This window comes from Clupea harengus, chromosome 3 (assembly GCF_900700415.2).
Source record: "Clupea harengus chromosome 3, Ch_v2.0.2, whole genome shotgun sequence".
In the NCBI taxonomy this organism is placed as follows: Eukaryota; Metazoa; Chordata; class Actinopteri; order Clupeiformes; family Clupeidae; genus Clupea; species Clupea harengus.
Genome location: NC_045154.1, coordinates 22357838 through 22380957, shown reverse-complemented (window position 1 = coordinate 22380957; position 23120 = coordinate 22357838). Strand labels below are relative to the sequence as shown.

Genomic DNA, 23120 nt, shown 5'->3' with positions numbered 1-23120 from the left:
CATTCCGAACTGGAAACTTCACTCGGTTCTTCACTGCCATCACACTCCCAGTTTATGAAAATAAAAGTCCCTTTTAATGCTAGGCCCAAGAGTGGCTTGAGCCTCTCAGTGAAGTGCTGTGTTCAGTGACACAGTTGGGTAACAGCACTCCGCTCGAACACTCCCTGGCGGCTGGTACGGAAAAGCTGTTCACACAAATCCTCCGACCTCGCCAGTCTCTGGTGGAGCTCTCAGCCTGAACAGCAGAACGGGGAACGGGATCTCTCCGTCATGCTTGCATGTGATGTTGACAGAGAGAAAGAGAGAAAGAGAGAGAGAGAGAAGGAGAGAAAATGAAGAAACGTAAACCTGTGAAAGAATACTTGAGAGATTTCTCCTGGGGAAAGCAGCAAAGACAAGGAGGGAGCTCGCTACCGTGATGGCGGAGTGAGTGGAACAGAACCTTATATCACGTCAAAGCAGCACTGGTGCAGATTCCTTATTTTGATAAATGTAATGAAATGTCACAAAGGTAAAAAAAACATATGTGTAAACTGTAATGAAGAGAAACAACCAGTGATTTCTCACAAAGCATCGCCAGAATCAGAGAAGAGAGAGGAGAGAAAGAAAGAGAGAGAGAGAGAAAGAGAGAGAGAGAAGGACTAATACAGAATTACAGTGTTGTCAAGGGTTACTTTATATGAGGTTTTCAGCGAAGCCAGAGATGAGACCATGATCTCTTTAAGTCGCTTCCGCAGAAAGTGTGTAGCCAGAGGGGACAAACCTTGCTGAAATCATATCTCCTGAGGATGCACACAGATAAACAATGACTAAACATGGTGGTGAATGACTTTATTTCAGCAGAGATTTTCTGCAGCCTAAATTGGATTCTCCACTTTCAGAGTGTCAGAAGTAAAAGGGTCTTGTTTAATAGTCTGTGGCTTCACCAATAAGTAACCCCTCGTGGATTTTGAAGTGTTTTGAGTCATGTTCAGGAAATGTAAAGGCAAAAGCAGGAATGAAAAACCGATGCTCCAAACACTGTGTGTACTCGGGGTGAAGGGAATATTTATATATGTGCAGAAATCCATTAGGCCTGCAGTCAAGCCTCTCTCTCTCTCATTCTCTCTCTCTTTCTCTCTCTCTCTCAGAGAAGATCCCAGCCTCAGGGTAGATGAGGCAAACTCCTTCCTGGACAGTGCTGTTGACAAATGTTTTGAATTTCAGGTATAACAAAAACAAAACAATAAATCACGATTCAATGATGAAACCTTAGTTACCTAACCAATATCTTCACTGTATGAGAATCTATGAGGCTTTTAGACTGATATTATATTGTTCTGGGGAAGGGAATACATCAGAATCTTTAAGAATCTAATTCCAGTTAGATGCAATATGCCGAACGCAAGTCTCATTTGTATTCATGAAGACACGCAGTGGTCTGATTCAGAAAAAGGAATTAACTTTAAGCTTTTGGTGTGGTGAAAGAAGAGGTTTTGATGTGCAGCACAACAGCTTGAGGGTAATTAATATTGCATGCTTCGTTTCAGTGAGTCATAGATATGGGCCACGCGCTGACTGGAAATGGGAAGTTATAAAACTTTTCTCTGTCTGCTTTCACAAGGCAGGAGATGTGTGCTTGGCAAATGTGCTAAATCCATTTACATCCATTTATATCAACCATTTTCTTACAATAGATACCGGTAAGCACTCATTTAATGACAACGTTTTAATTTAATTTAAGGTGTGATAAGGTGTACACCTCAGTGAGTCACAGTGGGTGAACTGTAAATTCAAATCCCACACAGACGTCCAGTATTGTCTTAGTCTTAGTATTTCCCATCGAGGTCAGTGTCAGTCTTTGCCTGGATACTAATCTGTAGATACTGACTGCCTGCCTTCCCGACCCCCAACCCCTACCCTGGATAAAGTATGAACAACAACCATAATCCATCTGATGGATTGATTGACCCCCTTCAAATGAATGGATGGCACTATTATGACTAAAAACTACTACACCTACAAAGAAAACTGTTCACTGTGGTATTCTCATACCACTTGCATAACATTAAAAAATGGCTAAGAATATGAAAGAAGCTGAATTAGCACACAGCAAGGCTCCCTCAGAAATGCACAGCACAAAAAGAACAGGCAGTGATTCTCTCTCTTCCCCCATTAAAGCCTTTAAGTTTTATATCACCCACCTGACCCTGAAAATGAAATCTTTTCTCGGTGTGAGCGTTCCATCTAACTCTGCCCACGACTCCTTAATCTCCTCGCGCAAACACTTCCATATCCATTCACCGGTGATTAACATGTCTGCTGAACTTTCTAACCATCACACCGTCATAAATACCACGTGTGATATTTAGGAAGTGAGCCTGGCCTTCTATCCCTCATGTTAATTAAATTAGTAATGGGAGTTAACTTGTGAGGAACAATTCCAGTATCTGAGAACAGCCTGCAGAATGAGGGAGCAGGAATGGCAAAGGCTGAAATCTAATTTAAAGTTCTATTTCCAATCTATTATCTAAATGCCACAGATAGGTTAATGCCCAACACATTTCATGAGTTTTATATGGCATTAATATTGTGAACACTGAATAGAGTAGTTTTATGTGGCCCATAACTGTCTAATATATGTAGTCATAACAATCCTACCCAATCCTTTCCCATTGTGTGGTCTTACCACTCAGAGGTGTATTGATACATGTGTTGCATATTGTTCGCTCTAAATGCATTGCATGGTGTTGCTAAACTCAATTCTATTAAATTCAGTTTAGCTTCTTTGTAAAAAAGATGACAGTTTGTCCCTATCTTGACGTTTCTCTTCAGAGACGCCACATCTCGGAACTTAATTTTAAAAGTTTTATAGACATGTGTTTGTAAAATAGAGCCCTCGACCATCCACACGGTCTGTCAAGACACAAAAATCTCTCCTGACAGATCAAAGATCTGCGTCGCTGAAGGGTCTTTCATCACAGACGCTGTGTGACTTCCTTTATATGCGCCCACTTAAAAAGCCAAGTGTTCACATCTGCGCTTCTGCACCAATAATGGCACCACACCGCACACAACCACTTTACAGCCATGCAATTATTGATAAAAGGCTTCCTACACTGAAACTGCCACAAACTGATATTCAGGATTACACAGCGGGTGCCCATTCTGCTCCTGTTGCATTGATCTTACATCAGCTCAGGAGGTGCTTTAAATGCTGCCCATCACAATCGACCAGATTTCAATTAACTGAGGAGATCTTTATCACCATGGGAACAGCAAGTCAATGCTTTAATGCCCTGAGGGTCTAACTTGACTCCTCATTTGATTACGTTTGCCTGGAATGCCTGAGTTTTCTCTCTAGCTGTCCCTCGCAGGCAGCTCTGCATTCCATACACTCGATTGCCTACCTGCCGTATACGAGTACGCTCCAGGAATGACAAAAATCGATGTGGGCCTATAAAGTGAGATCGAGATTAGATGGATACACCATTGGGTGGAATGTTTAGCCTGGCTTCTTCTTAATAGATTTTATCCTTCTATGTCATTCCTGTCAGAGTATATAGGAATTTAAGTTTAAGGTTTAAGCTCAACAAACCTTCATGGAATTCTACATTGAGGAGTAAAAGTCCAGTTATGAGACTGATTAATCAATCGATCAATACATTAATAAATCAATGAAACGAAGCATCCCAAAAATAAAAATGTGAAACAAAATGAAGATAACAATGCTTCTGATTCACCTGCTGGTGATTTCCCTGGATTGCAAAAGATCAGTTCAACTCAAGACTTTCCCCTTGAACCTTTAAGTATTTAACTAATTTAACTAATCCCTTGAAGTAATCAGTCCCAAGCAGCAGCAGAGTTTTTATATTTATTTAAAAAAAAAATGTATTAGCAAGATCCCTGTTCACTGAAGAACATTTAGAAATAGAGTAAAACAGAGAAACGTTGTCACAGCACTATGGAAAAAAAATGAGTACATTAAAACAGAGAGTGAAAGACCACAATCAAACTGAGGACCACAGCTGTTTCTATCATTTGCACACAGATGCCTTAGTTTCCACGGTACATAAACCAGGCTTCACCAATATACACATCATAACTTGACGAGAAGAATATTTCTGGCATGGAAGACAACTCACTTGAAACAGAACCACTCTCAGTCTTGAAGACACTTGCTAGAGCAATGCAAACTGACTGGTGCTGGACCATAAGCAAAGGCAATAACACAAAACTTTCTTTCAAAATAACTGATGGGATAAATAAGCCGAAATGTGTTTGGGGAGTTGGTGTTGTTTGTGCAAATGGGCCTATCAGCCTGGCATGCGCTATGGGCAGGATAATCCACACCATGAGTCTCCACCTCACGGCTGTGCCAGGCTGGCACGGAGCAGAGGGACATTGGATGGGCCTCACAATGAGTTGGCCAGGCAGGACTTTTGGGTGGGGAAGGGGTGTGTGTGGGGGTGGGGGGAGGCTGTAGATTGTCTGTTTTGAGTCTATGCCACCCTCCCCCACCAGAGGGGCTGTGTAGAGTTCGCCCAGAGCTTGGAGGGGCGCCTCAGATTACCCCGCCGTGTCTGTCCACCAAGAGAGGATGCTGCCCTGCCCACACACTTGCAGAGATTCTCCATTGGTTCAAAAGGTCAGTGACGGGACACTGGAGTTCACATGAAATGGCTAGTGTGGCCTCCACTGTGGCTGCCATAAAAAAAATGCACATTTTTACTTTCTTTGGGATCAGTTTGGGATCAAGTGACAGCTCACTAGACTGGGACTGACTGCTGTCTTACAGGGAGACACAGTAAAGAATCAGCATGGCAGCGTACATGATCTTACCTTCCTATTCATTACATTTTCCAGCTTCCAGCTAAATAACAACGTTCTCACTCCTTCAAGCATGCAGAAATGATGACAGCGCCACGAGAAAACACAATTAAGGAGGATCTAGTGATGTGCTCTGCCATGAAATTAGGTGTGGTGTGCCCTTGAAATTAAAAGGACGTGGAAAATATCTTCTTCATGCAATTCATGTTCTGTTTAGTTACAGGTAATTATGTTTCACTGCATTAACAGTAAAATATTCATTAAATACATCAACATGCACATTAACTTTTTAAGTATTCATAATATAGACAGATAAACTTCCCTTCTTTTATAACAGTCCAAAGTCTTCTTTTTTCTTTTCTTTTCTTCAGATCTATTTGTTACCCAGAAATCCTTAGTATTTTTTTCTCAGGCCCATCTCATTTCTATGACCGCCATATAGATAGGTCTTTCCAGTGAAAGAGCACACCCTTACCCACAGATTGACCTTCAGTAATTTCATGCATGATAATATGTTCAACACACATATACAAAGCAAAATAGCACACAAGCCTGCAAAGCTGCCTTTGAGGAAGCTTTATTGATAATCCTATCAACACCACCACTCTCTCGCATGCATGCAGGAACTTCTCAATTGGCCGTGACAACTTCTCAAGGTGTTGTGTGGGCCGTCCTCTTGCTCGAGCACGGAAGAAAACGCTCAACTCAATCCATCATGTGGCCGACAGCTGTCAGACCCAGTGGAGGACAATTAAAAACATCTCCAGCCAAATGGATAGTCAATGGAGTAGCTTTAGCGTGCTGTCCTGTGAATGATTAATTAAGTGGTGCTCGGAGGAGAGGGGGTGAGCGACCCAGAACAGCTACACCGTCTGAGGATGGGAGGGATTTCAAGGAACGCCACAGGATGAGAGACTCAGAAATGTCAGAGGGGGAAATCGTTCAGGAGAAAAGTGCCTTTAGCAATGAGGAAAATCCCATTAGACCTTCAGATGGAAACTCTGAAGTCGTAGCAGGCATATGATGTCATGCCCTCTGCTCACCATGTTTTCATACATAAACAGCTTTGACACATTTGGGGGAAGAAGCTTTTTTTATGATGCTACTACCACCAAGTTTTGTCTACCTAGACAGCATGCAACCAATCCAAAACGAATGACTAAATTAATGAATGACTGAATGACTGAATGACTGAATGAATGAATGACTGAATGAATGAATGAAGCCAGAAAGCAGGCAGCCAAGACAGAAGACTGATGAAATGACAACGACAATATGATGTACACAACAGTGAAGTAATGACTTGCTCTATGATGATGACAAGATACTGTTTTTTTCTAATGTAAATACGGAATAAGGGTAAATAAGAAACACCATTTCTCCCATTTCTTGGAAACGCTAAAAACAAAAGCTAGTACTAAGAGTACTAACAGTATGCATGCAGATGAGACGAGCTGTATAATATCAATATCAGGCTGTCAGGTTTCAGACGATTCTAGATGGATTTCTGTTATGATAAGAGGGATTTACTGATTTGTCTTCTGAAAGTGATGCTATAGCTCTAAAGTAGAGCTCACCTGAAGAGTGAGCTTACCTGAAGAGTGAGCTCGCAAAAAATGACTATTGCTGCTAACCACCCATGTGAATAAAGCAATTCCACTTTGAGTTCCAAGTTTATTACATTGTTGTTCAAGCTGTAGTTTTGCCTCAAGGACAGGGATGTTTGAAATCAAGCAACAAGTAATAACACCTCCTACCCATTGTTGTTGATACATTTAGTTTTATGTCCCTCTGGATTTAACAAAAGATGTCTGATAAGGCATACTAATGAACTACTTTGTGTCAGAGTGTTGGGCTCCAAAAAGCCTCAGAGCTGTCAGTGAAGGAATAGCAGACATGTGTTTCAAGGGAAGATTGACATGAATGTTAGACTTTCATGGAATGCATGGCAAAGGAAGTACATTGCATAAGCACACTTTATGGACAACCTTACAGATTGTAAAGGTTAATTGTACCAGCTTTGGGCAGTGCTCCTGATCAATTGTTTGGGTGATAATATTGTGTAATGTTTTGAGAGCATAATCAATTTCATAGCATCACACGGAGACTCGATTTGAAGATATTGCCATGGTCAGTGTGCCATGAGTATCTCTCTCTTTCACACACACACACACACACACACACACACACACACACACACACACACCGACACACACACCGTCACACCGTCACACTGACACACACACACACACACACACACACACACACACACACACACACACACACACACACACACACACACACACAAACACACACACACGCTCAATCCCCCTGTGTGCCAAGCCAGCCAGCTGTCCATCTCTGGCAATAACCCTCTGAACAGTCACACAGGCCAAGACACAGTTTGGGTAACACATTAAAGTTGAACTCCAGTGTATCTTCACCTAGGCCCTATTTTCCCATCTTTGCCATCATTCATCCCAAATGTTTGCTAGGGACAAAGACAATCTGTTTACCGCAATAACAGTCAGTACCTCTGTCTTTTTCTGATCTCTTTTAACTCTGTCGTTTCTCGGTAGCACCCCACTCAGTGCCTGTAGTCGATTACCGAAGGGAGGCACTCTCCTTTGAGTGCCCACTCCAGTACCACACCGTGGACTAATCGACTCCCGAAGTTTCCCTTTAAGAGTGGTGGCTTCCACAGTTTTAACACTATTTTTCTTTCTTTTTACCTACAGCTTGAAGTATCAGAATGCATATAATACTATAATGACACTAATGCCATCTCCTGCCTTATGTGAATGATGGTTATTCACTAAATGCTCTTTATGGAGCCATATATGACTCCATAAAAACTTTTAAAGGATTTTTGTGAAGCAATACACATACACGTTTCGTTAACTATAAACACAGACCAAGAGTACAGTCTTATATTTTCCCTGATAAACAGTTCTGTTATTCAACTCACACTTGGCTACAGCTACAAAGGATATCTGTTTATCAACAAGGCACTTTCATGAACCATAATTTAAAACCAAAGGCTTGGTAATGGGTTTTGGTTTATTTACAAGTCAATTCCCAGTAAAGTAAATTCAATAAGGAGGCGAATGCTTTGCGCTGTTTCTATTGTTTTCTGGCAACATTTGAGCATAACATTGATTTCAGCCAATGGCTGTTGGTGGTTGATTCCAGTAAATGGTTTGAATGCCTGGGGCATTATGGTGGTGTACGGAGCTGGTACCTCATAACTAAACAGAGGTCAATTGAAATGATTGATTATCTCCTTTAAGTGGGGCTATATGTACAGCATTTCTTGTGAGCTCTCATTATGCAAGCAGTGATGGAAATTAATGTTTTAATTCTTTATGTTCATACAAAACCCTGCATATATAGAAGTTAGAGAGTGTGTTTTTCTGTACTGAAATATTCCGCGGATGAGGGATAAGGTGATTAGGATTCGGCGCTCTCGCCACTGTGACCCAGGTGCTTTATTCCCTATTCGTCTTATCCGGGTCAAAACCTACTTCCTTTGGGCTTTGGAAAACAAGTAATGTCACGTATGTCCTTGAACAACTTTGCTACATAGGCGCTGTATTGTACAAACAGGCATCACCACCCAATAGTAACTTGCCACTGAAAAATGAGTGTTATCACTGAATAGAATAAGCTTTGTTTGTCTTCAGTTCCGGGTGTCAGTTTTCACTCTCCACAAGAGAGCCGACACCCCACTTGCACGTGGAATAAATATCAGAAAATCCTTTTCCTGCTGTGCTCTTGTGTCTTCTGAAGGAGATGAGTTTTAGACTCAGAGAAATGTCCACGACACTAACTTCTTAGATGAAGAATCAGCTTGGTATTAGCTACAACTGGGCCGTGAAACCACACGGCCTGGTCTCTCGTGGTCATGTTGTTGAAATCCATGCAGCAGTTGAAATATTCTCAGTTACTCGGCAAACAGCAAATAAAGGCTGGGGGGGTTTGGGCCAACAATGAAACCCCACAGAGCCGTGTGTTCTCCTGGGGACCTGAAGATGGATTATTCGTCCTGACATTGATCCGCACAGAATGTCTGTGGACAATGTGGCATTAATCTACCTAGCCATAGCTCAGCGAGGAGGGACTAGTCACTGATGGAAAGAACACATCCAGTCAGAGCCATCAGTGAAATGTCCCTAAATGAATTAACATGCCCTGTTCTACATAACAAGTGTGATTGTCTGTCGTTTTGGTATTCACGCTCGTATATCAGTAACAGATTTGAACACTATTCTGATTGGACATTTCACCTTAAGACTTGTGGGATACTGTGATGCGTGCATCCTTTTTGGCAACTTGACACTTGAGTTCTGACAGCTGCCGGTGCAAGACTGACACAGTCTGTCCCTGCCTCAGCACAAGAGTAAACAAGTCAGTCAAATCTGACTTGTGTGGCAAAAAAAACACGCCGCTACCCTGCTGCTCGCTCCTGTTTTCCAGTGGAAGAGTGGAGCGCACGCAGTCTCACGTTGATCCTCTTGATTTTTTTATTTCATCTGCTTGCCCTGTTTCATTTCCCCAGCTGCTTACTATTGCAGATTCAAGGCGGTACACGGAACGGGAGGAGCCGTGCATGGATAATGTGCACAGATAAATTACATTAATTGTTTAAGTCCAGACATATCAGCACAATTACACCTGTCTCAGCAGCATGAGCAAATGTATTATTGATCAAACTGTTCTCGCTTCAAAGTCCTTCCTCCCCTGCAGTGAGTAGAAAACAGATGAAGAGAGAGAGAGTGTGTATGAGAGAGAGAGAGAGAGTGTGCATGAGAGAGAGAGGGGGGGGGGTAGAGAGAGAAAGAGAGGAAACGAGAGAGGAAGAGAGGAGAGAGAGATCTGCTTCAGAAAAAAACTAAATTCTCCTCCGTCTGATGGCTGTCTGTGTGTGTGTCCTCATGACGCTGAATGCTACATGCCTCCAGTTATGTTTGGGCTGAAATCATCCCTTAGAGGCTGACAAAGGTGCAATCTGGGATAGAAGATGTGACTTTCCAAAACTCATCAACACATACAGAAGAAAATATCCCCCTCCCCGAATGTGCCAATAGGACAGAATTTGACTTCCTAACTCAAAAGAATGGCTCAAGCAAAGTTGTTTTTATCAAACGGCTCTGTAAACACTGAGGCCATAAAAGGGCGATGACGTGAACAGCAAAGTGAAGTTTGTAGCTTGGTGGAAGAGGTGCACAGCAGCTGTCAAAAGCTGAATGGATCACCTGTTTAGAAGCACACAGTGGAACAAGCTGCGTGGACCAATCCATTCTGTAAAAAGCCCTCAAACCATTACCTCACTGCACAAATGAACAAAGGGGAATTTTCTTTCTCAGTGGAGACGACATGTGAGGCATAACACCACATAAAACACATTCCAAAGCCTTTTTTCGGGCACTGCCTTGCCACGGCGCACACCTATCCATTACTTACTCACCTCCTTCGCTGTCGCTAGGTTGAGCCATTTACCACCCATTGATTTAATTTATGTCTCGACTCTTAAAGTACCATCAAGCGCCAGGCAGGAAATGAGGCTATAACATGAATAACCCATGTGCAGCGTCTCCAAATGAGCCTGAATGAGACCTCAGCATCAGCCGAGAGAGTCCACCCCCACCGACCTCAAAAATAGAATATGTTTTGAGCACGATGCATGGAGAGCATTCGTTGGGCTTAGCGCTCTGAGGCAGTTGCAGCTGATGGCAGTTTAACCCTCCTGCATATGCATAATCGCCTCGCAGGAAAAATGAGTTGACCTCGCTCCTTTTTTTTTTTTTGGTACCGGGAAAGCTCCAGGCACATAAGCGCTTGTTTTTTCCTGCCCCTTGAAAGCTATGTAGTTACTGAGGGGATGCAAACCCAGTCATTTCACCACAGCTTAGTGCCACGAGGGGAGCCTCAGATGAATCGTTAGAACGAGTCAAATTTATAAAATATTCCTTCTGGTGGATTGGGAGAACTTGGATTTTTGTCGCCATCTTGGGATTTCACACAACCCAATTCAATGTCTGAACAAGTTTTTTTTTTTTTTATATCAGATAATACCCCAAAATAAATCAGGCTGACAAGATGAAACACCAGAGATCACAGACAATCTACGTCTACAGATTTGTGGTGTATTAATATCAAAGTCAGTGAATGGAAGATTACCATGTTGGAGTCAGTGGGGTGTATTTGATATTCAGCACTTCTACAGTTTGCTTCTCAGCACAGTAGAAGCAAACAAAACAATTAATACTTGTATCGTAGACTAACAACAAAGTGCAGTCGCATTGTTGTAAATAACACCTTAGTCAATGATTAACAAATGGATATTTCATGAATTAAGATTGCTTTGAGACCTTGCATAAAGGTTAAAACAATAACGATAGCAATCCACAATCGTTATATTAGTTAAGTCCCTCAAACCCAAAAATCACCAGTTCTTTTGCTTTCCCAAAGTGTGTGTGTGTTGGGGGGGGGGGGGGGGGCTCAGACTTACAGCAAGGGGTGCTCGGGGTGAGGGCAAAAACTGGTCAAAGTATGGCAGTGCTCTTACAGCATAGTAGCCTGTAACTAACTTAATTGGTGAGGAGTTCATAGACTTATCTGTACTTATATGGTCAGGCCTACCCGATTAGTCTATTTGTTAGAAGGGATAGCAAGGCTAATCATATATACAATGAACATGCACCTATCATGAACCGATCCAAATAATGGAACATATCATAACCAATCATAAAACTGTATTTCAACAAACAAAAATAATCTTTAATTAATAAAATAACAAGTAACCAATATTTACACAACAGATTAAATGAAATTGAAAATGTGAAACTTTCAAATGTAGAAACACTGTTAAAGAAAAACTATGTAAACGATAGACATGTGTTTTACATTTTTTTCATTTTCATTGTTGAAGTTGGGCCTGCCATGAAAACTTGCAAACCACTGCTTTGGATGAATGTCTTTGTAATCCCATGTGTGCTTTCCAGCCAGTTGGCACTGCACAGGCACCTAGTTCAGTTTGGCCATGCAAGTACTTTCCTCTCCAACATGCCAGTCCTTCAGACCAAACAACAGGTAGGGGGTTTCAATTATTCATGACCTGGCTCTCCCTTAGCCAACAACCACCTGGTGGATCTATTCACTTAACACTGCCACTGCCTCCCAATCCTGTTTGATTATTCTCCATTAATACGGGCACACAAACCACATTAGTGGCCATTTGTGTCTCATCAGGAAAACGATTCATCACAATTTACCTTCAGCACATTGATCTTAGTCTAAGATGCAAGATGGCCACAAGGCACAGGACTTGCTCTGAAAGACAAGCAGCTCCCCCCCGCCACTACCACCAACTGCATTATTCACTACTGGAGAAATGACAAAACTCATATTTATAGCTTTGCACAGTTTTCATTAAATAAAAAAAGAAAGGGACAGGCATAACAAATAAGACTGGATCAAAACATTTATTAGAAAAATATATATACTGCATTTCTTGATGCTTGAAAAGTACTGACTGTTCTACCAATGGCTTTGTGAATGTCACATGGCAATATCAACCCTGATATGCATTTGGTAGTGCAAAAAGCCTGTTTTGGTATGAGCCAAGTACCAGACAAGAAACATAAGAGTGGACAATAGGATGGACTGATTCTTCATTCTGTACACTTCTCTATTCAAGAAAAAAAAAACATTTAGGCTACCAGCAGACATCAACACAGATTTTCATCTGATCTCACTAAATTCACAGCATGAAGAAAGCATTTTAGAGGGTAAAATTCTGCAAATAAATCATTGGTGAAAGTGCTTAAATAAAACAGTACCTTTACATGGGTCTCCCTGATCTGCTCGGTGCAAGGAGATGGCCTGTGCGGTCCTTACAATACAGACTGACACGACCGCATAAGTAATTCATTAATGATTCCAAAAATGTCCACAGGCTTTCATAAGACATTTCTGTTCTGATTACTGCATGTACAATTGTAGACAGACATTGTCATGGTCAGACGCAGCATCTGTTTGGACGTACTGTTAAAAAATTGTAACAATTTATACTAGTTAATAACTAGTACAGCTTGTTACAAACTAACTAGTTACTAGTACATAACAATACCAGTTCATAAATAATAACAACACAGTTCTTAAGGCTATTTGCAAACTGTATGTAACCTGATAGATAATACCATTGTTCTTGCTGCAATCAAGATTTTCAACACGTTCATGCAGTAGTTTTGGACTTGTAGACTACCACCCAATCACACTTATGTTATTATGTTATAATGACTCATCGGCTTACTGTAGAACAATACAAACAGCAAAATGAAGAAAAACAAACAAACAAAAAAACAAACACCTCACACACAACCTTAACACTGTTGTATCATTTAGAGAAGATGTGGAAGATCGTGTAATAATATATAATAATATAATGTATAATTAGCCATAATTGGCTAAAGAAAGCTAAAGCCAATGAAATTGGATTGCCAGTGAATTACGACATATGTTCCAGCAGAACCTGCCATCTCCATTTCTTTATCTTATATCTATATCTATATCAATGTTTTTTTTTCTTTTGTCATCATCTTTGTCCTAGCTGATATTCAATACTCACAGGTTTCACAAAAAAACACATGGATTCATGTGAAAGTACTAGTCTGACTATTAGTCCAGTAGGTCAAGGACTAATATATATATATATTTATATATCTCATACTCTATAGTGCAATCTCTCTTGCATGTAATAGTCAAAATAGAGAACTTGGTGCCAGTTTAAATCCAGGAATTGTTGGCCATCATCGATAAATCTGAATGGGGGACTGCAGCTCACTACCTGAACGGTATGGAATGTGATTGTCACATCTCGATACGTTTGGCCTTTCTACTCGTGGGGATAACAACTCAGCAAAGTGAGATCAGTACAAAGAGTGTTCCCACAACCCCTCTACTCCAGTCATTCAATTGGCTCCACGAAGCTACCTGTCCAACAAAGACAGCCGCCTCAGTGCGATGTAGATCTTCTTAGAAAACAAAACACACAAAAACAACAACAACAACAAAAAACTGGGGTAAGTACACTTGGACGGAATGGAGGTCAGGCTTTCCTCAGAGGGGCTGTGCGGAGAGCTTCAATGCTGTGCCGGAGCCGCTTGGTGAACAGGTGGCCGACTCTTCCGCAGTAGGTGTGCGAGGCGTCCCGGAGCGACTCCTCAAGGGGCTGCAGCAGAGCGCCGACTGGGTCGCCTCCAAACGGGAACTGTGGAGACAGGTACAGAGAAAACGCTGATTAAACTGATCAGACACATTAAAGCCCAGCCGAGCTCTCACTGGTCCTCTAAACATCTAGGCTCCAGGAGAACCTTACCACTTTCATATTTATTCATTTGGCAGGCGCTTTTAACCAAAGCGCACATACAATTGAGGAACAACAATCAAGTTTCAGTAAGTTAGGAGACCTTTCAAGAGTAGGCAGAAAGTAGTAATTGTAGTCAATCTCACCAAATGCGAAAAGAGCAGATGGAAGAAGTACACACTAAGTGCGAGAGTGTTAGGCATGTTCAGGATCTCGGAAGATCACCTTCTTTCCCCGATACCACTTTTGCCAAACTTATGAAATTAAAGGTCTCTTGACAGCAGCAGGAGGATGGAGAAATGTTGTCATACATGAAGTAAAAAATGTTCCAAACCTTTGCTTAGTGGCAACATAACATATTTTACAACCTCCATCAGTTTCCTGAGGACAGTCGCAAAAAAAGAAGAAGAGGCAGCACCCTCAAACGACTGGCATAAAGCAGTCAACAGCCCTAAATCTCTGCGCTCAGTCGAACTACCAGCCATCATAATCCTGCTCCATGTACCGAACTTCTTTGCATTCCGGCAGGATGCATCTGCTTTTACTGTCCGCACTGTAAATAAGGAGAAATTACTCTTTTATGGAGCCTCGTTTGACTTCTTGTTTGGGCCGAACATTAGGTCACTCAGTGCATTCCTTTTATGACTGTGCATGCGATACACATACACATCAGGGCTGGCGATAAAGCACCATTTACTGTCTCCTATTGATTTTAATGTGGAGGACTGTGCATCGGGCCTGCCGCTTCCTGGAGCCTCGACGTGGCCTAAGCACTAAAGATTTTACTGCTCTTCTGTGGGACGGGGGGCCTCCGTAATGGCCGGGCATTTTTACGAGCGTGCCAAACCTGCAGAACTCTGCTAGTGTGTCTTCAGGGAGCACAAAGCCCTGTGGGATGGCAGAAACCGCCACAAATGGAGGGCTGCTTGGCTGCTCCCGGGATGGGATGGGTTGAAGTGAGGGCTGTCATGGAGACTGCGTCAAGGTAACACACAGGCGAGCGAAGGCACCAAAATGTTCCCCATTACCCTATGTGGCTCCTTCTGAAAGTTCAGTCTGGCACACTGATAATGGCCAAAAGATGGGAGAGAAAATATTCATTTCTGTCAACATTGAGTTCCACACTGCTCATTCATTAACAGGAGCTGGAGATGCAGTTCCTCCCACCTGTCTGTCTGGCATCCTGTCGGGGTGAGGATCGCTAGCCTGATATTGCAAGTCAAAAACTAAACGGGTCTCTTCGTAATGACCCCACTCATTTAGCTAATGGCCAAGCTCACCACCCACGCCGATGGACCAACCATAATGGTCAGACAAAATACCTCTTCTTTCCTCTCTGTCTCTTGTTCCCGGTCTCGTTCCCTCTCTCGCTCTCGCTCTCTGGTGATGGACTATACACATTCAGACTGGTGAAACAATGACAGAGGAGGCCGAAATTGGAGCGTGAAGATTCAAGCCGGAAGAGCAATCAGCACAGCAGCCGAGAGCGGCAGGGATTACCGGCAGATACATGATAAGCGATGGCACGCTGACGGCAAAGCAAACAGGGCTATCGATTCAGCCATTTCAGTCGGACAGATGCAAACTTTCGGTCTGATAGAAAAAGCAATGGCCCGCAGCACGCTGATGATGTCATTCAGCAAATGTTAGCTGAGCAAGGCAATTTCATTAAGGTGACAGCAATCGGAATGCCGTATTCGAGGGTGCTAGAGCTTAAGATAGAACGATAGACCCGGGCTGCAACACGCCAAAGGTTTCAAGACCACGAAATAAACTGATGGCCAGATATGCCAGTTGTCATATGCCATACGGGTCCATCATTCAAGGAAGCACAGCTCTGTGCAAGAATTATGGAATACACATTAAAGACTCCTTTTTTGCTTTTCTTTAAGTGTTACACTTTAAATGAACCTGGTTATATTTAGCTGTTTGTCCATCAGTCATCCTCTGAAATGGAATTATGTTTCAGGCTGAACTTTCCTAAAAGCTGTATGACTAAATGTATGTCAATAAAATGTATTTTTCATTCTCAGGAGGCCTTGAACTGATCAATTTTTTCTAATGACTTGAGTGTAAGCCTTAGGGCAAGATCGCATCTGGATTCCTGCCAGAACACTCACCCTTTGACAGTAGTCACCATTTGCCTTTTCTTCCATGTCTTTTCCCTGTTTTGTTTTCCATGGACCATACAGCAAGTAACATTACACACTCACACTAACACAACAGGCAGAAGGTAGGACATTCTCACCTGCTGAATGGCTTCATAGATGGCTCGGAAAGCGGGCTGCTTGTCGTTATGGTAGACGCCTCGGTTGCCGTGGAGGATGAAGACTCCGTGCTGCTCCGCGGCGGCACAGTTGCTGCCGTAGATGCAGTGGTCGGGACGGTAATTCCACTGGCATGGGAACACAAACAGCCCCTCTGCAGGGAGAGGAGAGGCGAGGCGAGGCAGAGATGGAACAGATGAACCCTCTATCAAAGGATTAGGAACCCAGAGCCAAAATATCCCACTAATATAACGCACGATGCCAGAGAAACACGGCGAAGAGACTTGCTCCCTGGGTGCCTTTATGTTTGGATGATTTTGAAGTAGGCTGTTGGCAAGAGCTACCCCAATCCCAATTTGACAAATTTTGATTAATTTTGAATTTTACAATAGAACAGGGAACAGCTCACTTGCAAAAGGAAGTGGGTAGTACCTGGATTGTGGTGGAATATTATGTTTAGGAGGTCTTGGTCGCCCCATGTGATGTTCAGCTTATACTTCTGCAGGAGTGGCATCAGAAGTTCCCTCCATAGGAGTGGAACTGAGGTCATATCATTCTGTTGAGGGGGGAAAAGGAAGGGTATTGTTCAGTATAGATGCTTCTTGGTTTCACTGCATAATCTGGACTGGAGGGCATCACAGCTAAATGGATTTGCCATACATTCATTTGCATTCAGGTGGAGCCCCATTTGACGTCAGTGTGCAAGCAAGTATAAAATAAACATCGTTTTTACCACCCTCATTGGGATGAATACATGATGAAACATTTCCAACCACTGAAAAAATCCATTCAGGTTAAATATCAGTGGGACAACACTGAACCCCTCTGGCAGAAGCTGGTATTGCAACCAATGCGTATTTAACTCCCGTGTGATTTAAGCCTCTGCAGTATCATTTTTCCCTGCTGATGTTTTACCTTTCTAAAAAAAATCAAAAGGACTTAATATTTATCCAAACATTGTGTGTGTGTGTTTAAAAAATAAATTAAAAAAAAGACGGTTGCAACCAATATTTCCTTAATATAAACAAATCTAGTAACATTATTGGCAACAAATCTACACAATTGTATCTCTTAATTTCAACCCTCGCTCGCAAATAACACAAACTTGTACATTAAGTGAGCTGACGCACGTCATACCTTGAAGTGTGTGGCCCTGATACGGGTCATGTTCATGAGCATAACTCCAGAGTTTACGCCTGTTTTGCCGTAGTATGGGTGGCGGGCAAAGCGGTTGTACCAGCCAATACGAGGTTCCTCGTGCTCAGGCGCCATGCCTGCCAACTGGCTAGAGTTAAATTGCGAGAGAAAGTTCCAGATCTCTTCCACTGGCTGCAGGAACAGGATGTCTGTGTCCACATATAGCAGCGAGTCTACGTCTTTGAGCAGGAGCTGAGGAGCAATTATGGTGGTCATGACAGAACAGTCAGTCCATGGAACAGGCACGACTGCTATAAGAAGCTTTCCCTGACATCACAGACATAATGTACTTGTTAAAAAGAGTTTATTTTTGTCTTCACCCATTACTTTCCTAGACATAAGTGAACTTATGCACTTATCTACTAGTTTCTTTGTCAAGCAAGCTCAGAATTCAGCGGTAGCACAGGGTTAGAAAGTAAAAAGTCCTTTGCCGTGGTCATGCACAATGTCAGTGGATTTTCTTTTGGCGGTTGAGGCTGGTGCTAATTAGCGAATTCACATAGACACAAAATGCTAGAAAAATATTTCTACTTTATGACCCTCAACACCAAGAACTGTCTAAATAGATTATGTTCCCTTTCCAAAGTTTTGTATTCTTCTCCTACTTTGACGCTATTTAAACAACTGAAAAACATTACACCTAACGAATTGTGTAACTTTCCTTTTCACAATATTACAATTTTGATACAAAACACAAAGGCTCTACGTGTCTCGCTCTGTCCTAATCTGGACGTCCAAACTGATCCGAAGAGAACTCACAGGCAAGAAGAGCCGCTGAGATGCACAAGGCTTGAACAGCTTCTTCCACTCTCTTGCATTCTCACTTGGAAAGGTGATGGGATACAACGAGTAGTTGAACTTGGCCTGGAAGGCTGCTGGCCAGGAGTCAAGCTAAACAGAAAAGACAACAGAAGAGCGGAGCAATACCTGAAGATGATTTAGGCACGGCATGATGATATGATGCTGAATGGTGCGGGTTTCAAGGATTTCCGCTGCTTAATTAGTTTGAATTGTTCTGTGGCATGTTGAATAGTTCTAAGGCAAAGGTAAACAACTAAATACCACTTTCCTACTACTACACAAATCAAACAGCTAGGCTAGATTGCACCTAAACTAGTCTCACGGAGCCAGCCATGTGTTACGTTAAGCATCTGGAAACACCCATGAATGAATCTGGTCCAAATGTGCTGAACCAATCTGATGCCAGTGAAGGTGGTGCTTCGGTGAGGAGGTCAGGTTTTAGGAAGAAATCCAGCCCTGCTTCTATCGACTCATGATGGCATTCAATACCAGAAGCTCAACAAGTTGTCTCCAGTGTGCGTACTCTTGTAACAGAGTGCCAGTCACGGCTGGCCCCGTTCGGCTACCCTGAAACGGCAGCATGGGATGTGGTGCTTACAGCCTCTTTGAAGCCACTGTGCAGCTCGTCCTCTGCAAACACGTGGAACTGCAGAGGCTTGCTGCTGAAGAGGACTGCAGACTTCAGCATGGCCAGAGTCTCCACGAGCCGAGAGCCACAGGCCACGACGGCGAGGTGCATGGGCTCCACTCGAGCGACGTCTTGGACAGACCCTGGCTTGTCTGCTGTGTGTCTGCACATTCAATCAAACAAAAATCTATAAAAATACAAAATATGCAATGCACAAATACTGAATAGTTCAGAAATCTGAACAGAAAAGGGTGTGTTACAGACAGATAGCATCACAGACAGAGAGAGAGAGATTGCATATTGAAGCTTCGGTGTCAGTACAGTATTTAGGTAGTAAACTGCGATCAATTTCACTTCTCTTGCCTTAGCAGACAACTTCAGGGGTATATTAATGTCAATGACTTAAGGGTCACAAAGGGTCACAGCTACCCACAAACTTCTGAAACCATCAACTGCTGGTAATATTTAGTTTGATCTGGGTTTTTACAATGCTTAATGGAATTCAAACGACAAACAACATGAACATATACACTACTGTGCAAAAGTTTTAGGCAGGTGTGAAAAAATGCTCTAAACTAAGAATGCTTTCAAAAATGGAAGTGTTAACAGTTTATTTTCATCAGGTCTTCATCAATTAACAAAATGCAGTGAATGAACAGAAGAGAAATCTAAATTAACTCAATATTTGGTGTGACCACCCTTTGACTTCAAAATAGCATCAATTCTTCCAGATACACTTGCACTAGTTTTTGAAGGAACTCGGCTGGTAAGTTGTTCCAAATATCTTGGAGAACTAACCACAGATCTTCTGTGGATGTAGGCTTCCTCAAATCCTTCTGTCTCTTCATGTAATCCCAGACAGACTCGATGATGTTGAGATCAGGGCTCTGTGGGGGCCATACCATCACTTCCAGGACTTTCTGTTCTTCTTTACGCTGAAGATAGTTCTTAATGACATTGGCTGTATGTTTGGGGTTGTTGTACTGCTGCAGAATACATTTGGTGCCAATCATACGCCTCCCTGATGGTATTGCATGATGGATAAGTATCTGCCTGTATTTCTCAGCATTGAGGACACCATTAATCCTGACCAAATCTCCAACTCCACTTGCAGAAATGCAGCCCCAAACTTGCAAGGAACCTCCATCATGCCTTACTGTTGCCTGCAGACACTCATTATTGTACCGCTCTCCAGCCCTTCGGCGAACAAACTGCCTTCTTCTACAGCCAAATATTTCTAATGTTGACTCATCAGTCCAGAGCACCTGCTGCCATGTTTCTGTACCCGTTTCTATGTTTTCGTGCTTAGTTGAGTCACTTGGCCTTGTTTCCATGTCGGGGTAGAGCTTTTTGGCTGCAACTCTTCCATGAAGACCACTTCTGGCCAGACTTCTCCGGACAGTAGATGTGTGTACCTGGGTACCACTGGTTTCTGCCAGTTCTGAGCTGATGACACTGCTTGACATCTTCCGATTTCGAAGGGAAATAAGCTTGATGTGTTTTTCATCAGCTGCATTAAGTTTCCTTGGCCGACCACTGCGTCTACGATCCTCAACGTTGTCCGTGTCTTTGTGCTTCTTCAAAAGAGCTTGAACAGCACATCTGGAAACCCCTGTCTGCTTTGAAATCTTTGTCTGGGAGAGACCTTGCTTATGCAGTATAACTACATAGTGTCTTGTTGCTGTGCTCAGTCTTGCCATGTATGACCTTTGACATGAAACTGTCTTCCACAACCTCACCTTGGTAGCAGAGTTTGGCTGTTCCTCACCCAGTTTTAAGCCTCCTACACAGCTGTTTCTGTCTCAGTTACTGACTGTGTTTTAACCTACATGTGAAATTGATGATCATTAGCACCTGCTTGGTATAATTGGTTGATCCTACACCGCACTATAATCATATAAAATCCCTGTCTTTGTGCAAGTGTACCAATAAGAATTGATGCTAGTTTGAAGGCTAGTTCTTTCGTTCACTCACTTTGCATTTTGTAAATTGATAAAAATGAACATTTATTGTTTATATTTTTCAAAGCATTCTTAGTTTACAGCATTTATTCACACCTGCCTAAAACTTTTGCACAGCACTGTATTTCCTCTAAAACTTACAGTAAACTATGATTAGGATCATATGCTAGCAATTGCTTGAAACAAAACCAATTAGTCAAATGGATGGTGGTGTTTATGAATGGTTAGGACAGTGGTTCTCAACACAGCTCCTGACCCCCCCCCCCCCCCCCCCCCCCCCCCACCCACCCCAGACACAGACACACACTATCTTTCATCAATCCTCACTCCAAGAACTGTGCCATTAAATGGTCTTGATTGTGTAAGAAGTACATTTTATGTAAATCATTCAGCTAATCAGGACTGCCACTGAACAGTTTAGTAAGACACAGCAGGGAAAGACAGAGAAAGATGGAGTGCCACTGGGGCCTGGGAGCTGGATTGAAAACCCATGAGTGAGGGGTTAAGCTGTCCACTGGATCTATTCAGACCACATGAAGTTTTGGTCAACTGATCCTACCTACACGCTGATTCCATTAAGCAGTTCATTCCACAACCCCCAGGGGAGTCTCGCCAATTGGGATTCCAGTATGACACAGACACTGAACTCTTACACCTGACAGGACAAGAAAAACATGCTCCATGAACACACCTTCCTGGAAAAAGTGCTGCGGTGACACTATGAAGCCACAAATTACTCAACCACACACACTGACCAGCTTCAAACACAAGTGACAGCAAACAGTCATCAAAACAGACAAACAAACTCGACCTGAACCGGTGAAGAGTTCAGGGTAAAGTAAGCGTGCCCAATAGAAACATATGCTAGAACATAGCACACATTGACCAAAGAGAAAACAATGTTAACCTGAGTAATCGATTGGCTACCTATATTAACAATCAAAGGCAACAAATTATTATAGATCTCATATTGGTATCAGTAACTATGCAAATGAAAACCTTTCAAGTAGCCAGGGAGTTATACCACGTAACATTAGATTTTTGTGCACAATCTCTTCTCTCCAGGATATTACACAACGTTTTGTTTAATCGTAGGAAGATAAACATTGTAGCGTTAACTTAGCCAAGATAGACTGCTATCAGTACGATAAACAATAACGTATGGGGCAAAAGGCTGACCAATTTCTTACAAAACTAGTTAGCTACCAAGTTAACGTTAGCCTACAAGAAAGTCACCTGCTGTCAAATGTTAGCCTAAGAAATGCATTCGTGGTGCATTTGTAATTCAACTTTATCGGTCTTAATTAGCCCAAACAAATTAGCTCAGTTACAGCCTGCTAAATACGTACCTTTCATACTGTCCCGGATCAGCCGGGCCTTCTTTCCCAGGCACTTTCTTGACTTCATGACCGCTGTAATCTCCTCGAGAGCTAGCTCGATGAGCGTGCCTCTCGGAGAATCCACCTTCTGTCTCAAGGGAGGAAGCAAATTGGCTGAATACGTACAATGCAGAGAAAAATACCAGTAGAGTGCAACATAAAAGTATACGAAAGTAGCGTCGCATTGTAGTAACCAAATTAACCTTAGCTAGGTAGCGAGCTAATTAACCGACAATAGGTCACGTCATGATGCATTCGTGTCAATTACTCGTGACAGGTAACTTCGCTGTACTTGTGCCTCTCTGGGTTTAGCATATGCACATTTGACATTAACGTTACCCCGCCCCCAGGAGTCCTCTGTATTCATCCAACATACAACAAGTTTTCAAGGTAAAAGACATGTACCAGGGCCGAATGCAGAGACTTCTCAATGCATTTACTTAGTTGCCATATACCCGATAAAAAATATGAAAAGACCTGTCACCACCTTAAGTCAAATATTCTTCTGCATCAAGTGTCCCATGATGTCCACTATAGAGCATTAGCCTATCTTATGTTATCGAAGTGGACGACTGATTCTATTCATATTGGTTTTTGTTTAGTACTAAATGTATTTTAAACCATGAATAAGTACGTGTTGATGGGTACCGAACACCCCCATAGACATAAAGAATGAATCCTCAACATTTTTAAAATACAGACATTCATTAC

At 42.4% G+C, this 23120-nt stretch overlaps 1 protein-coding gene across 2 annotated transcripts; it reads right to left on the bottom strand.

The window, feature by feature from the left end:
* Nucleotides 1-13364: 13364 nt before the first annotated feature.
* gxylt1a (glucoside xylosyltransferase 1a) lies at nucleotides 13365-22885 on the bottom strand. 2 transcript variants are annotated; one of them, XM_012842447.3, is made up of 8 exons: nucleotides 22380-22885; nucleotides 21590-21685; nucleotides 19040-19232; nucleotides 18400-18531; nucleotides 17581-17832; nucleotides 16876-16999; nucleotides 16425-16597; nucleotides 13365-14080 (listed from the first exon to the last, which is right to left on the bottom strand). In XM_012842447.3, the coding sequence occupies exons 1-8, from the start codon at nucleotides 22592-22594 to the stop codon at nucleotides 13919-13921; spliced, it is 1347 nt and encodes a 448-aa protein (XP_012697901.1). In that variant the 5' UTR covers nucleotides 22595-22885; the 3' UTR covers nucleotides 13365-13918. The 2 variants fall into 2 exon arrangements, with proteins under 2 accessions (XP_012697901.1, XP_012697902.1); XM_012842448.3 differs by lacking the exon at nucleotides 21590-21685 and having other exon boundaries at nucleotides 22380-22881.
* Between the last annotated feature and the right edge of the window lie 235 nt (nucleotides 22886-23120).